The sequence below is a fragment of the Galeopterus variegatus genome, unplaced genomic scaffold (assembly GCF_000696425.1).
Source record: "Galeopterus variegatus unplaced genomic scaffold, G_variegatus-3.0.2 Scaffold1463, whole genome shotgun sequence".
Lineage (NCBI taxonomy): Eukaryota > Metazoa > Chordata > Mammalia > Dermoptera > Cynocephalidae > Galeopterus > Galeopterus variegatus.
Window position 1 is genome coordinate 240612 of NW_007727574.1, and position 18504 is coordinate 259115.

General features: G+C 46.6%; 1 protein-coding gene across 1 annotated transcript in view; it reads right to left on the minus strand.

Moving 5' to 3' along the window:
* Positions 1-18504, minus strand: part of URB1 (URB1 ribosome biogenesis 1 homolog (S. cerevisiae)) — a 72597-nt gene that overhangs the window by 31533 nt on the left and 22560 nt on the right. The window contains exons 12-23 of the mRNA XM_008577233.1: positions 17694-17823; positions 16853-16969; positions 15673-15785; positions 13638-13757; positions 12163-12301; positions 11265-11435; positions 10665-10858; positions 8675-8893; positions 7968-8147; positions 5650-6505; positions 4108-4309; positions 3255-3441 (exon numbers count right to left, since the gene is read on the minus strand). Of these exons, the coding sequence (XP_008575455.1) occupies positions 3255-3441; positions 4108-4309; positions 5650-6505; positions 7968-8147; positions 8675-8893; positions 10665-10858; positions 11265-11435; positions 12163-12301; positions 13638-13757; positions 15673-15785; positions 16853-16969; positions 17694-17823 (2628 nt within the window). The remainder of the gene's footprint in view (positions 1-3254; positions 3442-4107; positions 4310-5649; positions 6506-7967; positions 8148-8674; positions 8894-10664; positions 10859-11264; positions 11436-12162; positions 12302-13637; positions 13758-15672; positions 15786-16852; positions 16970-17693; positions 17824-18504) is intronic.

Consider the following 18504-nt stretch of genomic DNA (forward strand, 5'->3'; position numbering starts at 1 on the left):
AAGAGGTCCGTGGAAGTGGAGGATCGGTGCTGGTGCCAGAGAACCAGCTAATGGCAGCGCACGCTGAGGCTGCTGCCTCCGCCGGGGTGGCCATACAGTGGAGACCCCAGTGCCAGAGATTACGAGGGAATCCAAGAACAAACGGACCCCTCAACACAGGCGCACCTCTCACACAGTACATTTTCAAATACGTGTTCTCTTTGTCCCAGCAGTTCCTCTTTCAGGAATTTGCCCAGAGATAACTGCTCAAGTGTAGAAAGATGCACCATGCAAGACACTTATCATAGTATTTTTTTATAATATCAAAATATCTAGAAAGCCACCCACAGGTCCAGCAATATACAACTACTTAAATATGTTATGGTACATCTACCCAGGGGAAGACCATTGTACCACTAACAAGGTTGAAGCAGGTCTAGTCATTGGTGTAGGAGAAAAAAGTCTCTAAATATGGCAGTATGCTTAAAAAACAAATCCAAAAAAACAGGTTACACACAGCATGCATGATATGATCCCATTAATACATAAAATTACACAAAATTCTCTCTCTCTCTCACCACCCCCCCCCCCACAGATATATAGCAAGATCTCTAGAAGGACATTCACCAAACTTATAATGGAACGGCCTCTAGGTAGTGGGAGATTTTTTATTTCATCTTTATATTTGCTTGCATTGCTTGTATTTGCAGTGAATATGTTTGTTAGCTTTATAATCATTCCACATTTCCACAGGAGTGGGGGAGGTGAACGTCACACAGTGGAACACTACTCAGCAACAAGTAATTAACTACTCATTCCCACAACATGGATAAATCTGGAAAGCATCATTTAACTGAAAGAAGCCAGACACACAAAAGTGCACATGTTGTATGATCACACTATACGATTCTCAGTCTATGAATGTCTAAAACAGGCAAAATAATCTAATGACGACAGAATCAAGAGTGACTGCTTTGGAGGGAAGGGGATTTTGAGAAGAGGCACAAAGAACTTTCTGGAACAATGAAAATCTTCTTGGACAGCAGTGTGGGGTACACAGGTATATGAACTATACACTTAACAATGGTATGTTTCAAAATATGTAAATTATGCCCCAATTAGAAGAAAAGGGAGGTAAGGAGGGAGGCAAACCCCTAAAAGAGACAGGCTGTCACTTGACTACGAAGCCAGCTAGCTGGTTGCTGGGAAAAATAGGAAAACGTCAGGGCCCCTCGGATGTTCAGACCTTGCTGAGCATTTGCTGTAAATATCCTTAGGTGTTCCTTGTTACTATCTAATGTAAGTTGTGTATGGGTGCCCAGGTGTCCAGGGTTGTGGACTTAAGTATAAAAGACTAACAGCTCTGATCCACAGTGCTTCTCAGAACTCTCAGAGAAGCCACTGGATCTGAATAAAACCCATTCATTTTTCTATACCTATGGCTCCTAGAACCTTTTTTTTTTCTGTTACTTAGTGCTCAGACTTGTGTGTGGAGGGTTTGTAACCCAATCTGTGCAACAGACTCGAGGGGTCTGTAAGCCCTAGCTTTACACTGGTGGAGGGGCTGGCCATGAAGCCAGGTACATTCACTGTGGACCACTGACTGGTGAGGACTGCCTCCTCCACAGCTCAGCTCTCTCTAGATCTCAGGCTCATACTTCCTCTCTCTTAGTTCTGCCATGTTTGGGCTCCTGTATGATTTAATTTCACAAACCTGTGTCACACAGTGAATTAAGACAAAGTTCACAGGTTATAAAGTTTGTTAAAACAACTAAGCAAGCCCACAGCTTGGTCTATGACCTAAGAATGTATTTATCATACACTTGTTAGTTTTTACTCAAAGTTATTTTCCTGAATATTACTTTAAGTCTTGGTATAGTGGACTGAATGAATTATGTTCCCCCACAACTCCCTGAAGCTTGAGTTGTGTCCCCCAAGTTTTATGTATTAGGAACTTAGCCCCAACTGGGACTGTAAAGAGGGTGGGAAATCCTATTATGGTAATTGAAAGGTGGGGCCTTGAAGAGGTGATTGGGTTGTAGGACCATGCAGTAGTGAATGGATTAAAAACGGTGGTCAGGGGCATGCTTCTGAGGGCTTTAAAAGTAGAGGAGAGTCTGGGCCGGCCCCGTCGCTCACTCGGGAGAGTGCAGCACTGGTAGCGCCAAGTCTGCGGGTTTGGATCCTATATAGGGATGGCCGGTAGGCTCACTGGCTGAGCATGGTGCAGATGACACCATGCCGAGGGTTACGATCCCCTTACTGGTCAGAAAAAAAAAAAAAAGAAGAGAGTCTGCCTTTTGCTCTCTCTGCTTCCACCATCTTGCAATGTGAAACCCCTGGGTCACTGTCACCACCACCAGATGGACTTTGGACTTCCCAGCCTCAGAAACTGTACGCAATAAACTTCATTTTCTTTATAAACTACCCAGTTCAGTGTACTTTGTTATAAGAAACAAAAAAGGACTAGTACACTTGGGTTCAGAATTTAAACACAGATCATAGACATTATGACTACTAATGCAATTTTATACCACGCATTGAGGAATAATTCACATACTTATGCTAACCTTCAAGAGATTTGTTATTTCTTCACAAAAAATAAACATTAAAAAAAAACACTTCAATTGAAAGAATAATTGCCAAATACTTTTAAATTTTATTAAAACTATAAACCCACACACCAAGCAGCTCACTAAACCCTAAGCATAAGAAGCTTGAAGAAAACTACACTGAGGTACATCGTAATCAAAACTGTCAATCTAGAATTTGATACCCAATGAGTCTTCCCAGCTCATTCTATGACACCAGCATTATGATCCTAAGACCAGACAAAGATATTACAGGAAAATAAAATTACAAATTAATATCCCTCATGCACCCAGATGCAAAAATCCTCAACAAAACAGCAAATCAAATCCAACAATATATAAAAAGGTTAATACATAATGATCAAGTAGGTTTACCCCAGGAATTCAAGGTTGGTTTAACATTCAAAAGCCAATTAAAATAATTAATCATATTAATAAACTAATCGAAAAACAAGACCTTATATAATATCCCAGTAGATGCCAAAAAGTATCTGACAAAATCCAACATCCATACCTGGTAAAAGACAACTCATTAATTCAGGGGCTGTCCCCCACCTGCCATTCTGCCACTGGACACGGCCCCTCTCATTTCCTACAGGGCCACATTCCTTCCATTTGGCTTGGTTTATGTAACTCAATTTTCCCTTAGAAATTGAACCAGGATCTCTAAGAAAAGACACCTACCAACAGCTCATCTAATCTGAGCAGCATTTGCTTCTCTTGATCCCGAGTACTGTCATCTTCTGGCTGGCTACCACTGAAAGACATGATCAGCCACTTGATACAGGACTGCAGAAGGGTCCTTCTCCAGGCACACAGCTTTTCTGCAGACCCTGCCAGGGCTACAGAGACAGAGTCCGCCATGATCCAACTGCAGCAGGAGACAAGAGTCACAGAGTTAGAGGAGGGCTTACATACTTCTAGCTTATGCTCAATCCAACATTACAAAGGGCCATATGGGACAGATGCCTGAGTCCTGCTCCCCATCCTACCCACTCATAGGAATCACAGGCTCCCCAGACTCTGACACAAACACTGAAGATGTACTAGACGTTTTACAACCAAGGAAAACAGTTAGAACACCAGAAAAAGGATATTTACGTCCAGACTTTGGATTTCTAGGGTTTCTCAACCTCAGCAGTATTGACATTTTGGGCCAGGTAATTTTTCTTTTAGGGGGCTGTCCTGTGCATTACAGCATATTTAGCAGCACTCAGGTCTCTTCTACCGTCTAGATGCCAGAAGCATCACCCCTCACCTCAGTCGTGACAATAAAATAAGTCAAACATTGCCAATCATCCCCTGGCGGAAAATCATGCCCAGGTGAAAACCACTGCTCTCAGGAAATCAAACCCAGCCATCTACTTCTGGAGATGGATTTGCTCCAGAAAGAATGCTGAAGAGTTCTCGTAGGAACTGCCTTCTCACTGATTGGCACAACAGCACTGCAGCACTTTTTCACTAACTTACATTAAACAGTAAAGAACAAAGTGATGCTGAGAGAGGAATAGCCACCAAACAATCTAAGCCTTCACACCTCCTGTGATTACTCGGAGCCTGAAGCAAGCTGGGCAGACGGTCCATGAAGACACTGAGATCCTTGGCTCTCGCAAATGGGACCAGCTGGGCCAGGATCTCCTGATACAGTCCAGACTCTGGAGGGTCATCAGCAGTGAAAAATCTGCTCTGTAGCTGTCTCCACAGGGACTTCCTCAAGACAGGAATGACAGCAGAGGACACTAGGGCAGAGACACAAAGGAGAAGTCATTGCATGCAAGGGTGGGCTACTGCTAACTTGGACCAGCTCACAGGAGCCAGATGCCATATTGTAGGTGTCCTGTGACCTGGGTGATGTCATACTGATAGCTTGAAATTGGCCATGGCAGGAGCCATGATGCCATATTGTAGGTGTCCTGTGACCTGGGTGATGTCATACTGATAGCTTGAAATTGGCCATGGCAGGAGCCATGATGCCATATTGTAGGTGTCCTGTGACCTGGGTGATGTCATACTGATAGCTTGAAATTGGCCATGGCAGGAGCCATGATGCCATATTGTAGGTGTCCTGTGACCTGGGTGATGTCATACTGATAGCTTGAAATTGGCCATGGCAGGAGTATTGACACCATGGGAATTGGCAAGCACTACAAATTAATCTCCTCCAAGGGCCAGGTATTGAACATTTACCAGTCACTGGGTACATCTCATCAGTCAACAATCTTGATAGATACTCTTCAACCCAGCAGCTCCTAGCTCCTAATTCATAAGACCATGAATACCAAAGTTCTAAACTCATCCAGGACTCATTTTTCAAAAGGTACATCTCATCAGTCAACAATCTTGATAGATACTCTTCAACCCAGCAGCTCCTAGCTCCTAGTTCATAAGACCATGAATACCAAAGTTCTAAACTCATCCAGGACTCATTTTTCAAAACCATAGGAACTGGGGGGCGGGGGGGTGCAGGGCAGTGGGGAGTGTCAAGAACCACTGAGGGACTGAGGGGAAGGCTCCACCCACAGGGGGCTGTCTTACTTTTTAAAACATTTGTGAGCATTGATCTGAAGTTATGCAAAACAAAGGCAAAGCAGCTAGTGAAAACTCATTTGTGCTTTCAATAAAAAGGAATTAAGTTTGAGGTAATCAAAAAGTGCCTCAGGTCTGAAACCCAGCAAGTGGAGAAAGAGGAGAGAGCTGGACCCAAGCTGTCTCAAAATGGACATCAACTTACCGACATTTCCCCTGGAGGGAGGGAAAGTAGGGTGGGACAAGGGACAAATAAGCCCTGAATGACTCCTTCAGCTTATCAAGACACAGCCCCAAATGGTCCCAACTACTGCCCACCTCTCCCCCAGCTTCATGTGGGATGACTTGGAATTGGACAGGACTCAAGGGGCTACACCTCAAGCCATAAGGTCAAGAGATAGGGGAAGGATGTTGAGGAGAATTTCTTGATCTTTTTTAATCTTCAGAGCTGGGGCAGATGCTGGAGGAGAAATGGGACATGAAGTTCCAGGGTTTAGAAATGGCCGTGCGGTTCACCTCCTCAGCCCCTCTGACTTAAAAGTCTATCCCATACCTGCTATTGGGCGGGTGAACTGGCCCTGAGTCCTGCACTGAAGGTACACATGGACGAGGGGGAGGAAACTGTCCAGGTCCTTGCGCAGGCCAGGCCCCGTGCCCGCCTGCTGGCACCAGCACTCAAACCACAGCAGGTGGGGACAGCTCTGCTGGATGAGCAGGCCAGCAATGCCAAGAGCCGCCTGTGTCCGCCGGGCCAGGCAGTACTCGAGCAGGCTGACCCTGACCACAGGAGCCAGCACAGGGTGTCTCTGCAGTGTGTGGAGGAACACAGTGTCCAGCTCGTCCACAGCCAGTGTGGGGAGCAAAGCCCCCAGGCTTCTCACATACTCGGAGGACCAGAACAGCTCGCCACTCTGCAGCTGATCCTGGGGGCTGCTGGTCAACAGCTGCACCAGGGTCTTCCCAAGAATGTTCAGGCATCTCTCTTTCCCAGGGGGCTTTGTGGGTCGCTGGGTCACCAGGTGAGCCTCAGGCAGGCTCAGCAGTGCCAGCGTGATCTCGCGGAGCTGGACACTCTCCATGTATGCATGCAGCTCCTGCAGGGCCTCCAGCTGTGGCAGAGTCTTGGGTGGCAGTGTGGCTGGGCCCACCCTCCTCGTCCGCAGCTCTTTCAACACACTTTGGGTGATGGCTTCTAAGTACCTAGCTAGGAGACCCAGCTGACCAATGTTCCGGAGGATTGGGGCACTCACTGCCAGCAGCTGAAGGACTCCTGCACTAAAGTGGGCTGCCAGGAGTTTCACAAGGATGGGGCTGAGGGTGTGCGGGGGGAGAGACTGCTGCTCCAGGGCCAGGAACCAGCCCTCCAGCGTGGGATGTCTGAGGGTGGTCACAAGCACCTCCTCCAGCGTCTGAAACACAGTGACAAGGCACAGACTTCACACAGGCACAGGGCCAGGAGAGGGTGGCAGCTGCTGTGTAAGTAAGTATTCACTGCTCGTAGTAAGACAGAGAGCAGAAAGCAGCTTTCCTAACCCGCCGCACCCTCCAGCCCAAGTTTCAGTGACCCTCATGGGTTGCCCACGGTGCTCCCCAAACCAGTCCCGGTCAAAGCTGTTATCCCACCATAGCATGCACAACTATGGGATGGTGCATGGCTGCCCTGAATGACTGTGAGCAGCATGAGCACTGCGCTGTGACCTGGTCAGTGCCCCACCCAGATTCATGAGCTGAGTGAATTTACTGTGTGGCAAAACTGCTCTCCACAGTCACCCAGTGGAGGGGACTGGTCATGGAGAAACCCCCAAATGTGATAAAGATCAACTGTCTGCTGGTTTCTCTCCAGCAGCCTTGCCCTCCTAAATAGATCTGGTTGTGGGATGCGGTTGTCTTTTGACAACTGGGGCAGGGTGTTCACAGCTCAGACAAGACCAGGTATCAGGGGAAAGTGGATTGGGATTAAACTGCTATGAACGTCCACAATCCTGAACTGAAGGTAATCTGTCTGCACTTTCAGAAGAAGACTGGACCTCAAGTGATCCCCTGAGAAACTCAGTTAAATCAGAAAGCAGCTGAGCTCCCTGGGCTGGTAGAGAAGAATTTGGTTCACTTGCTACATGCAGCCTTGAGGAAAATGATTCCCAGCTAATGAAGGTACACCAGCCCCAGGCACAGGAGTAAATTCTTTCCTTATTTACTATTAAAGGAAGGAAAAAGAAGCCTATCACACTTTGCAATGGAGCTTTGACAGCTAAAAACAGAAAAGCACCATTATATGTTAGGATTACTTTACCCCGCATCGACTGGCTAATGGGTGGTCCTACCAAAACAAATCCCTTCGAGAAAGCCAACTTGAAGATCAAAGGAAGAAAGCCGTAGATTGTGAAATAAGGAACATGTTCGCCTCCTGATCCCAGTAAAACAGGTTCCATGGCAAACTGTAGAGAAATATTTGCCCTGGCCCCAATTAAACAGCCTGCTTCACAACACTAGTGACAGCAGGAAAGGGCTGCTGCTGCTTCTGGGGCGGTGTACTGCCTGGGTGTATCTGCTGTGACGAGCTTCACCCACAGCCCATCCTTCCTTCAACACAGGCTGCAGCTATCAGCACGAAGATATGCACACGGCGCTTCTCAAGAAGCTCATGTCACACAGAGTAAGGGAAGCTGCTTGCAGGCAGGGTGACTGTGCAGAGAAGGGACTGCAAAGGTGAATGCCCAAATTAAACCGTGCTTGTCTCTGCTATGGTTTTCTGCATTTCCCTATCTTCTACAACGAGTGCATATTTCTTTTTATCAGAAGTGGGAAGAAAGCCACTGTCTATGACTTTCTGGGAAAATGCTGCCTGGCTGCCCATGGAAGAGGTGGTCGTACCTGATCATTAGCCAGTTGCAGCGAGGCCACGGCCTCCATGTCCAGGAAGAGGTCAGACTCTGTCCTAGCAGCCTCACAGCGCTGCTGGTTCTGGGCATCCAGTTGTTCACAGTGGATGACCAGGCGCTTGAGGAGATCCAGGTAGAGCTGTAGAAGCGGGGGGCCTGCACTTCTGCCCAGCTGTAGGATGAGAGCCCCACAACCCTCAGACAGGGCAAGGCCCATGGTCATCAACACAGCAACCATCAAGTCGCACTGTCGTCAGAGTAGTGACAGAGACCCAAGGAGGCACAGAAATGGCAACTTTACACATAGTACTCATAAACCACTTCCACCTCAAAGTCATTTCTCAAATAAGGGGCTAGTCTTCCTAAATCTTGGTGAAATACAAGATGAAAGCTTTCTTGACGAAAGGTTTATTCTAACTAAAATGAGGGGACTAAAAATCTGTAATGCACATCAGGGCAGAAGCTCGACAGTGAGCTACTGTGTTAATAAACTTGGGAAAGGAGGGACGCAGGGGCCTGGGGGCACTGACCTGGTCAAAACTCTCCACGGCGCTCTTCAGGTAGAGCAGCACCTGCTTGACCGCGCGCGGGGCCTGGTGCATGGGGAGCTGCAAGGCACATCAGGGCAGAAGCTCGACAGTGAGCTACTGTGTTAATAAACTTGGGAAAGGAGGGACACAGGGGCCTGGGGGCACTGACCTGGTCAAAACTCTCCACGGCGCTCTTCAGGTAGAGCAGCACCTGCTTGACCGCGCGTGGGGCCTGGTGCATGGGGAGCTGCAAAAGGGCGGCCCGCAGCTGCACCTGGACATGCTGGTCCCACAGCTCCTGGCGCTCGTAGGCCACCTGTAGCAGGGCCATGAAGCAGGAGGCCGAGGGAGGTGTGGGGGGCTCTGGGCTGCCTGACACCTGCAATGGCTAAGGGGGACAGCAAAAGGTGGGCAAGAGGAAAGATAAATCACCAGGTGAAAATAGCCACAGGCTGAGAACACAGACACAGGATGTGTACAACTAAGAGATGTTTCCCAAGAATAATGAACTAAGACTAAAAAGATGGGACCATGTGGCATTCTACCATTTTACTTTAGTAGACTAAGTTCTGATACTATCAGTCATGCATATTTTCTGGAGCATGTTAATGCTGACAGAATGTGAAGGCACCAAACTGGAAGGTGTCTACACCCCTCGGAGAACAGACCCTGCAGGCAGGAGCCACATGTGACAGAGATCAGATTTTAATCACAGGAATGAATCGTTGGGAACTGGGCAATCACAGCGTGTAAGGGAAGCCGCTCTGGGAGCCACCTGCCTTCTAAAGACCCTCCCCCAGGAGCCCTGGTTAAGATATCTTGTCGGAAGAAAAGGAAGACAATGGATTGAATACAGAGAAATTTCTGGAGCCCTTCTGCCTCCAACTAAAGTTCATTTCTTCTAACATAATCCCCAAGCTGCCTTCTTTATTTACCCCTCATGGCTCATATTACTGTAACTCCAAACACTCAACTTCCTAAGGCTAATAAAACCCAAGGCTACACATGACCTGAAACTCAGTGGTTCTCAAAGTGTGGTCTCCAGCTCAGCAGCAGCATCACTCAGGAATGTGTGAGAAATCCAAATTCTCAGGCCCCACCCCAGGCTACTGGATCAGACACTGTATTTGAATGAACCCTCTGGGGAATCTGATGCACCTTGATGGGTGAAAACCACTGCTATGACTTACTCAATGGAGGGTGCACCCAGGAGGTCAGCACTGAACTCCTAACATCTGCATGTAAGCCACTGTCTGGCTATAACCTTGGCCAATACACGGAGGGAGGTTGCAATAGCTGTTTAGAGGCGTGGGCTCTGGAGCCAGACTACCTGGGATGAATCCCAACTCTACTAACAGTCATGGTGAAACCACTGTATGCCTGTATAAAGGATGGTAAGAATCTTGACCTACTTCTCAAAGTCATGGTAAAGATTAAATGGCTTAAACTACATGTAATACATTTGGTATGGGGGCTTGGCATGTCCCCAACAAGCAAGCAGAAAACATGCTGTCAGTGTTGGCTACTATTACAAATGTTACAAGACAAAGAGGTCCTAAGTTATCTGCTTTCTCAAGTGCAGCTAAAATTGAATACACAAAAATGTACACTGCAAAGTTAATTTCTTGCCCCACACAGCATTTACAAACTCTGTATTGGAGCCAGAACCTCACTACAAGAATGTAGTGCCCATCAAAATATAGTCTCCCCCATAACCCCCTTTTTCTTTCCCCAGTTTTAGCAGAATGGAGCCTCCTGGAGACCTTGAGGGGCCAAGTCTGACAGTCAAGCACTAGGGCATGCTAAGGTCTGCAGAAGAGAGCTGAGACAAGCATGCACAGATCACCTAGTAGAGAAAAAAGGAAAAAGGCAACCTCCTACCCCAAGCTGAGACAGTGATTAGCCAGTGACTCTTATGAAGCCTGTGGAAAATTTAATTTCACTGCATCATCAAGTCCTTTGCGTTTCAGTCACACTAGCAGAGCAACAGTAATACTACTTAGCTTCCTCTCCTATGCAGGAGAAATGAAAAGATTAAGAAATTTCACTCTGCAGCTATACAGCCATCCAGCTCCACAGCTGCAGTACAGCCAGCTGCGGCCCACAGGGAGAAACCCTCCACAGGAGCAGGGATCACAGTGACCACAGCCACAGCTCACCCAGGCCTCTCGGGCTTGCTCCGGGATCCAGAGGCTGTAGTATCTGTTAAACTGGGAAAGCTGATGGCAACAAGGTGGGCTTGGAGACTCAAACTTGTCATAGGCCTGGAGCAGAAGACACAGAGCCAGGGGGTCCCTCTGAGTGTGGAGGAGGTCAGTCAGCACCGCTGTCAGATAAGCCACAATGCTTTCCACTGCAAAGGAACCAGGTGAGTGTGGAGGGAGGTTTGTTGGGACCACCCTTCTGTGATCCACCAACACCATCTCCTCCCGCATGCATACAAGACCCCCCAAAATTCATGCCGACTCCATGAGGGGCCACATAACCATACAGAAGGCAGGTATTACTGCTGCAGACATTATTTCAGATTGACTCCCAGGTGGTAAGTCTGATCAATTTCCTAACAGCCTACCCAGCCCCTAGACTCCTACCCCTGCACTCTGAGCTCTGCTGGCTGGGTGGCTGTGACTTGGAGAGTCTGAACTCTCGCTGCCTTGGGTTCTCAGCAATTGTTTCCAGAGCCCCTGGAATCCCATCTCCCACCCCACACAGACCCCACTAGCCTGACACAGCCAGACACCCTGACTCCCCACAGGTACCTGCTTCATTTTCTGTCCCAAGGAGCAACTTATTCCTGGCTTCCAGGGCTGCAGGGACCACAGCACTGAAGGGGAATGTGAGCAGGATCATGTCCTCATTTAACAAGAACCCAATTTCCTCATCCAAGCCCTTGCTGTCCTCTACCAGGACATCCACCATGTCGAGGACATCTACGACAGAAAGGGGAAAGCCCAGCTGAAGCCACCAACAGATGCTACTGCAAATAACCCCGCAGGGAGGGAGAAGCAGAGAGCATATGCAGAAAGAGAAAAAACAGAAGCTAAATTTATCTCATGGGGGAAATGTTTAATACATTTGATCTTAAACAGATAAGACAGTGCTGATAAAAGTCTTTAAGATCTTTGTCTGACAAAATGCAGGATATTCGGCTGAGGTGATAATTGGTTGAAGTTTTCTCAAGTGACTGGAGAAGCCCAGGAACAAACAGAGGCAAACCAGTGTGAGGGCCAAAGCACAGACCGGAGCCAGTGTTTGGGTTCAAATCCTGATGCTGCTACGTAATAGCTGTGTGAGCTTCAGCAAGGCACTTAACCTCTCTGTGCCTCAGCGGCCTCATCCACATATAAAATGAGGATAATAGTACCACCCCTCCCTTAGGGTTGTTTATGAGGTTTATACAAGTTAAGATTTGTAAAAAGCTTAGAACAGTGCCTGGCACACAGTAAATACCACACAAACAAAATCCATCCAGTAAGTTCTCTACATGAACAAATGAGGCAAATTTCATTTCCAGAACAGGCTGATCTTTGACACAAAAAAATGGGACGTGTACACTTTGGCTAAGGCATTACAGCAATTCTTATTCTTCTGTCTCTAACATGCCATCGTGGCTCGATGTGCAGAACCTCAAGCAGCATAGAAGAGAGTGGTACCCACCGTCGATGTGGGAGACAGGGATGCTGACATCATCAGCGTCTAGCTTCATCACAGTGGCCTGCAGTGTGCTGGCTTCTTGGACAAAGTCAGATGCTTTGTCTGTGTATGAATAGGGATTCGCCACCAATGTCAATAAAACCTGGGCATTAAAAAGCCAAGTGGAAAACATTTAGATGGTCACAAGTGAAATGAAAAAAGAAAAAAAAAAGTCAAAAACTGTTACTGGTCAAGGGAAGCAAGTGTTAAAATGTTAACGGTCCTTAAAAGAACAATCACTTTACTGCAAAGTGTTTTTTCTGATATGCTAATTCCACCTGTTTGCAGTTAGTGATCATGAAATCTGCCTGGGGTAATGTTTACACCTGCACTACCTGTAAGGAAATGACAACCTGTGAAGGTCAAGACTTAGATGACCACGGTCTTCAAACAGCCCAAGTGAGAAGGTTAAAATGCAGAAAGATTATTGGCACTTCAAATCTTTGCACACAAACAACAGTGAATGTGATGTCTGTTGCACAGAAGAAATGAGAACTAGATAGATTTCCTACTGCTACAGCAAGACCTGAGGGAACCCTGGAAAAATGAGTATCAAGTATAAGAAAGAAGTAAACAAATGCCTCATCTCTTCCAATGACTTTGATGACACTTGTGCTGAGGGTGATGGACAAGTCAAAAAGGCTGAAAGCCCTGGAGAAGGATGAGAGTCTGGGACCAGGGGAAGAGGCATCACCTGTCAAAGAGTTCTCCAAGAGAGCGGAAATCTAAAAATTTTTGAGCCTATAATGTGCTAGGCACGACCTACTATTTTATCACATTTAATCTTCTCCACAGCCCTGTGATTTTTAGTATCTCCATTCACTGCTATGGGGAAACTAAGTTCAGAAAGGGTAAATAATTTCTCCAGTGCTACACAGGAAGTAGTAGAACCAGGATTCCAATCTAGGAACCAGATTTCAAAGCCCATGTTTTTTCCAGTTCTTCAGAGCACATGCCTCTCAGGAATGCAGCTAAGTTTAAAACACAATAAAAGGAAGTAGTAGAACCAGGATTCCAATCTAGGAACCAGATTTCAAAGCCCATGTTTTTTCCAATTCTTCAGAGCACATGCCTCTCAGGAATGCAGCTAAGTTTAAAACACAATAAGAAGTGCCATATAGGGCCGACCCCATGGCGCACTCGGGAGAGTGCGGCGCTGGGAGCACAGCGACGCTCCCACCGCGGGTTCGGATCCTATATAGGAATGGCCGGTGCGCTCACTGGCTGAGCGCGGTGTGGGCGACACCAAGCCAAGGGTTGCGATCCCCTTATCAGTCACGAAAAAGACAAAAAAAAAAAAAAAAAATGTGCCATATAACCTTTTATTTTAAATTGTGCAACAGACCTATAACATCTTGAATTTAACAACTCTCTACTAAGCACCCACTATAAGACCTATGCAAAAGGCTTTTCAGAATTAGAAACTGGTAGAAAATCACCTTTATGATCAGAAGTTTGGTTGATGACCTGAGTTGTAAATGGCTACTGGTCACGAACATTTTCATCAGTAAGTAAAATACTGATCGTTCACCTCCAATGATTTGTGCATCTGGGCCTTCCTAGAGTTTGAACAATATTATATATATTTAATACATATACTTATATATATAGCTTTAATTATATAATATAATGTATTATAAAAATGACAGGAGCCATTACTTGCTGAGCCAACAGGTGACTACATGCCCAGTACGCTACCAGGTCCTTCCCCTCGTCTCATTTAACTATGACTCGGCAAGATTACTGTGATTTTACATATAAGGAACCTCAGATGTTAGGAAGTCATACCAAACCCCAAAACAGCAGCTGGACTAATAATGAAGAGTAAGCGCAATAAGCACAGGTAGCCCTCTTCCTGTGCTGGTACATTCTAGGGTCGTTACATGCACTGACTCATTTAATCCTCCCAACAACCCTGTGAGGTGGGTACAAATGTTGAAACGGAGGCACTGAGAAGGTAACTGGCTGTTTACAGGGAACCAAGGCCCTGGAGTCCTGACACAGATGCTGTGCTACCTGGTGGGAGGCTGGGAAGGATGGACCCAGGGCTGTCTGACTCTGTCAAAGATGCATTTGTGCATTTCATCAGGATGCTGGTGCTAATATAATCAATTACTTATACATAATTTATAAAGAGGGTTTGGGCTTTGAATACATGTTTCAGAAAGTACATGGAGCTTCAGATCCCCAACCCAAACTCTATGGAGTCTGTATTTCACTGCAGCTGAACACCATGAAGTGCTAGAGTTAACTTAGCCCAGCAGATCAATCCAACAGATGTATCTTACAAGCATATGGTGGGGCATGGGATATAAGTTAATATCTTAATACCAATTCTTTCAAATCAAGAGGCCTCTGTTCACTTTCCAGCTAATCATCAAAATCCCATTGGCCTAGTTCAGCTGGAATAAAACCCAATGAACAATGTCTCCAGCTTGTCACCTCGCAGTGAGGTATAAAGGTTGAGAACGGGGCTCTAGCAGCACTGCCCGGGTCCCATCCTCGATCCACCACTCAGGGCTCGGACCTTGCAGAACTTTACTGACTACCTGTGTCCCAGCTGCCTTGTCTGTAAGCAGTGTGAGCTGAGTGGCAACGTAAAGCATTCATGTGCAGCCCAGCATGCAGTAAGTTCTCAGAATTATCCTACAATGCAGGGAACCTTAGAAAGAGGGCTTAGAGGAAAAATACATATATCCCAATGCCACATCATTCTTAAACCTTTCTGGCAATGCCACGTGTAAAAATGCCAAAACACATTTCCATACTATTAGTTCCATATAAGATCTTATATAAGATCAAAGTTATAAAAAAAAAAAAAAAAATCAGCTCACAGTATGAGAAACACACTTAGACAATCCTTAATTCTGCTTGATCATTTCCCCCCTCTGTGCATAGAAGTGATATAGCATCCTGGGTTTAAATACAAAGGTAAATATCTGTTGCATCCTGATCTTCCCTTTATGATTCAACATTATGTTCTCCAAAAAGTCCTAGAAGACATTATTAATGACACGGAAAAAAATGCTAGCAGTGTTTACTGATTTTCCCACCAGCCTCAACCCTCTCCTGGCTTGGTATCTATTCCTGCCTCTGTCTTAAGCTTTTCCAGGATGAGAACAAAGAAGGAATGTATTTTATTTTGTTTATTTCCAGAAAGGTTTTAAAATGAGAAAAATGCAAAATAGTCAAGATAAAAAAATAAAAACTCCCTACACCCAGCAATAATATATTTGTAAAGAGAGCATGTTAAGCACCCTATTTTACAAAAGCAAACACATTCCCAGGCCTCCTGGTTCACAAATCAGGGCCTGGCCTCTGCTCTAGGTCTTCCTAAGATGAGAACCGTTAACCTCTTTCACCGTGCCTCACCTCTATCAGGGTTCTGATCCAGTTAGAAACTCATCAAGCCAAGAAGCCAACAAGCCCAGCAGGTTAGCTAATGACAGAAGACTGGAGATCTCTGCTTCCTACCTGTGCCTTCAACCACAAAAATTTGTTGGCAGGCAGTTCCAGGGCCACCTTCAGCATGTGGTGCTGCAGAATGGGAGGTACCTCCTCTTGAAGGCCCTGCTCAGAGATGACACCTATGATGGAAAAGAGGACAACAGACAAAAAGTCAGCAGAGCAGGTGTTCAGCAACTGCTGCCCTGGCCAGAAAGACCAGAAAAGAAACTCCATGTCTAGGAAAAAAAGGAAGGATACAAGGGTTCTGTTCCCCGTGCTCACCCTCACACTGGCTGTCCCCACCCACTCCAAGTTCAAATCCTGCAACTCACCAAAAGAAGCCCCCCCTGCCACTCAGCCCTCACTGACCTCTCCCTCCAGTGGGACTCATGCACCACACCATGCTGCCTTCCATGCATGTTCTCTCAGGAACACTATCCTCAGGGGGTGTACAAGCATTCTGTGGACAGGGACAACCCAAGCCTGAGACTGGTCCTTACCCTCTACCCTCATCTCTGGGTTTCTCCTTTGCTTGGGAAGGACACAGCTACCAAATACTAAATGGCCACATTCTAGTAAATTTCACATTCTCACAGCAAAGAGAAACTTTCACCTTCAAACAATTAAAAAGTTAATTACAGTTTTTGAAAAGGATTATTCCAATAGCTTATATAAATTCCAGGAATGATATTTTACAAGTCCTATTCTATAGGCCCAATTATAAAGTCGATTTTATTAGGCAAACTTTACCATCAAGGAAACATGACCAGACAGCATAATGTTACAAGATGTGGTTTGAACCTGACTCACTGGGGTAAAATATGAGGTACCTATGTCAAAACTACCTCTGCACGAGTGGACGTCCCTTCTATGGGCTCTTGTTTCTGCTACACCCTCTGCCCCCCAATCCCTCAAAAAGCATCTCTACAGTTAACTTCACATGATCTGATTTGTGGCACGTCCAGGACAGGTCCCTCAGGCTGGGGCTTCTCCCTTCTTCACTCTCACTGCTGGTGAGTGTCATTCACCTGATATTTACTTATGGAAGACTGACTATTTTTAAAACATTGGTTCAAGTAAAACTAATCAGGCTGGTAGATCAGGCACGTCGGCAAACCACCCATCAGCCCTCCTGATCCTCCAGCACTTCCTCCACCCCCGCTGGCAGACACAATGGCAGCTGGCCTGCAGCCCCTTGGAGCCCCACCTTTTAGGAGCTTGCTGAAGTCAAAGTTGTACTGCGTAACCACGTGGGGGACCACCTTCTGGTAGAGGCATATGACCTGGAGCAGAACGGCTTTCAAAAGAATGGTTTCTGCATCATCTGCACCAAAATAAGATAGCAGGGATTAGGAAACACATTTGTTCTTTGTCCTCAATCAGACATAGGTGAGCAGTCGAGCCATGCGTGACACCGCATCATAGTCAACTGCATGTTGAACACTGAGGCTGTAGACTGATCCCCCAGTAACTAGAATGAAGGAGTAAATGTGGTAAAAAGGTTAAGACTGCCCAAAAGGTCTGGGTTTAAACCCCGTTGCACTGTTGTGACCTTGGATAGGTTAAGTTTCCTCTGTGCTTTCATGTCCTCATCTGAGCAACGGGCACACAGAGTAGGGCCTGCCCTCGTAGGGCTGCTATAAGGATGAAAGACGATATAGATATAAGATACAAAGCCCAAAATATGATATAGCAAAGCCTGGCCAACAATAAGGTCTGAGTCTCATTCCATAATGGGGGGAGGGCCATGCAGTGCCCCTCTACCTGCAGAGCAAGAGATCCCCCACCCCGCTCACTGAAAGGCCAGAGTACAGGGCACCCGACAACCGAGTCTTTAGAGAGACTCACAGGCTTGCATAAAGCCAGGGAATACCACTAACATTCTGATTCTTCTCCCTAAGCAATAAAGGACACGGGACACACTTGCAGCCAGAGGGGCTTTGAAAAAAATAAAACTACTGCTTTTGGATCCTCTAGATAGGAACTGTCCCAGGCTGCGTGGGTCAGCTCTGTCCTAGACAAACAGCCGAGGCCCCCAAAGCCCTCACCGCACTGGTGAGTCTTGCAGGCAGCTGGAGTCCTGTCACCCCTTTTCTTCCCTTTCTCGCCATCCTGTTTTGTCTCTTGCTTTTTAAGTGACTGCCAGACCCACACGATAGTGTTCAGGTCTGGCAAAATCTAAAAGGGAAAACAAAGGAACAAAGAATCAGTCATATTAAACAATGAAGAGAAACAAACGGACTGACCATACTAGGAAGAAGAAAAAACCAGAAGGGGAGGTGCAATTACACATGTGCGTACACAACTGTGCATGTGTGCGTGTATGTGAGCATGAGTGTGTAAGAAACAGACAGGAAAGTGGGGTGAGAACAGGCCCACATCCTTTGCAAGCTCTGTTTTGTAGTAAAACTTTCAGAACTGTAAGGATTTGGTAGGTAAACAAGTGCTGATAATTAAAACAGACTGCTCAGGACTCAATCACTGAGCAAAGACACTGGGAACACAGAAACACTTCCTTATGACCGGCTCTGGCCCCCAGGACCTGGGCTCTCTCAGAGCAGCTGGCCAGTTTGCAGAAGACTGGCCTTCCAAACCAGAATCAGCCATGGGAGGAGCAAGAGGGGCTTCCCGAGCCACCCACCCCTTCTCACTGGGGCTGCAGTGCAGTCCGTGTGTGTGTGCAGCGGTAGGGAAGGGGCACAGCAGCGGCTCCTGATAGGACAACAGGTCCCCGCCAGCATCAGAACTCCACTATTGCTTCTGTGGGAGAGCAAGTGTCTTATCTAAATTCTTATTCTGCACAAGGACTTCTGGATCATGATCTCAGTATGACACCCCTGCCTGTAATACGTGTCAGGT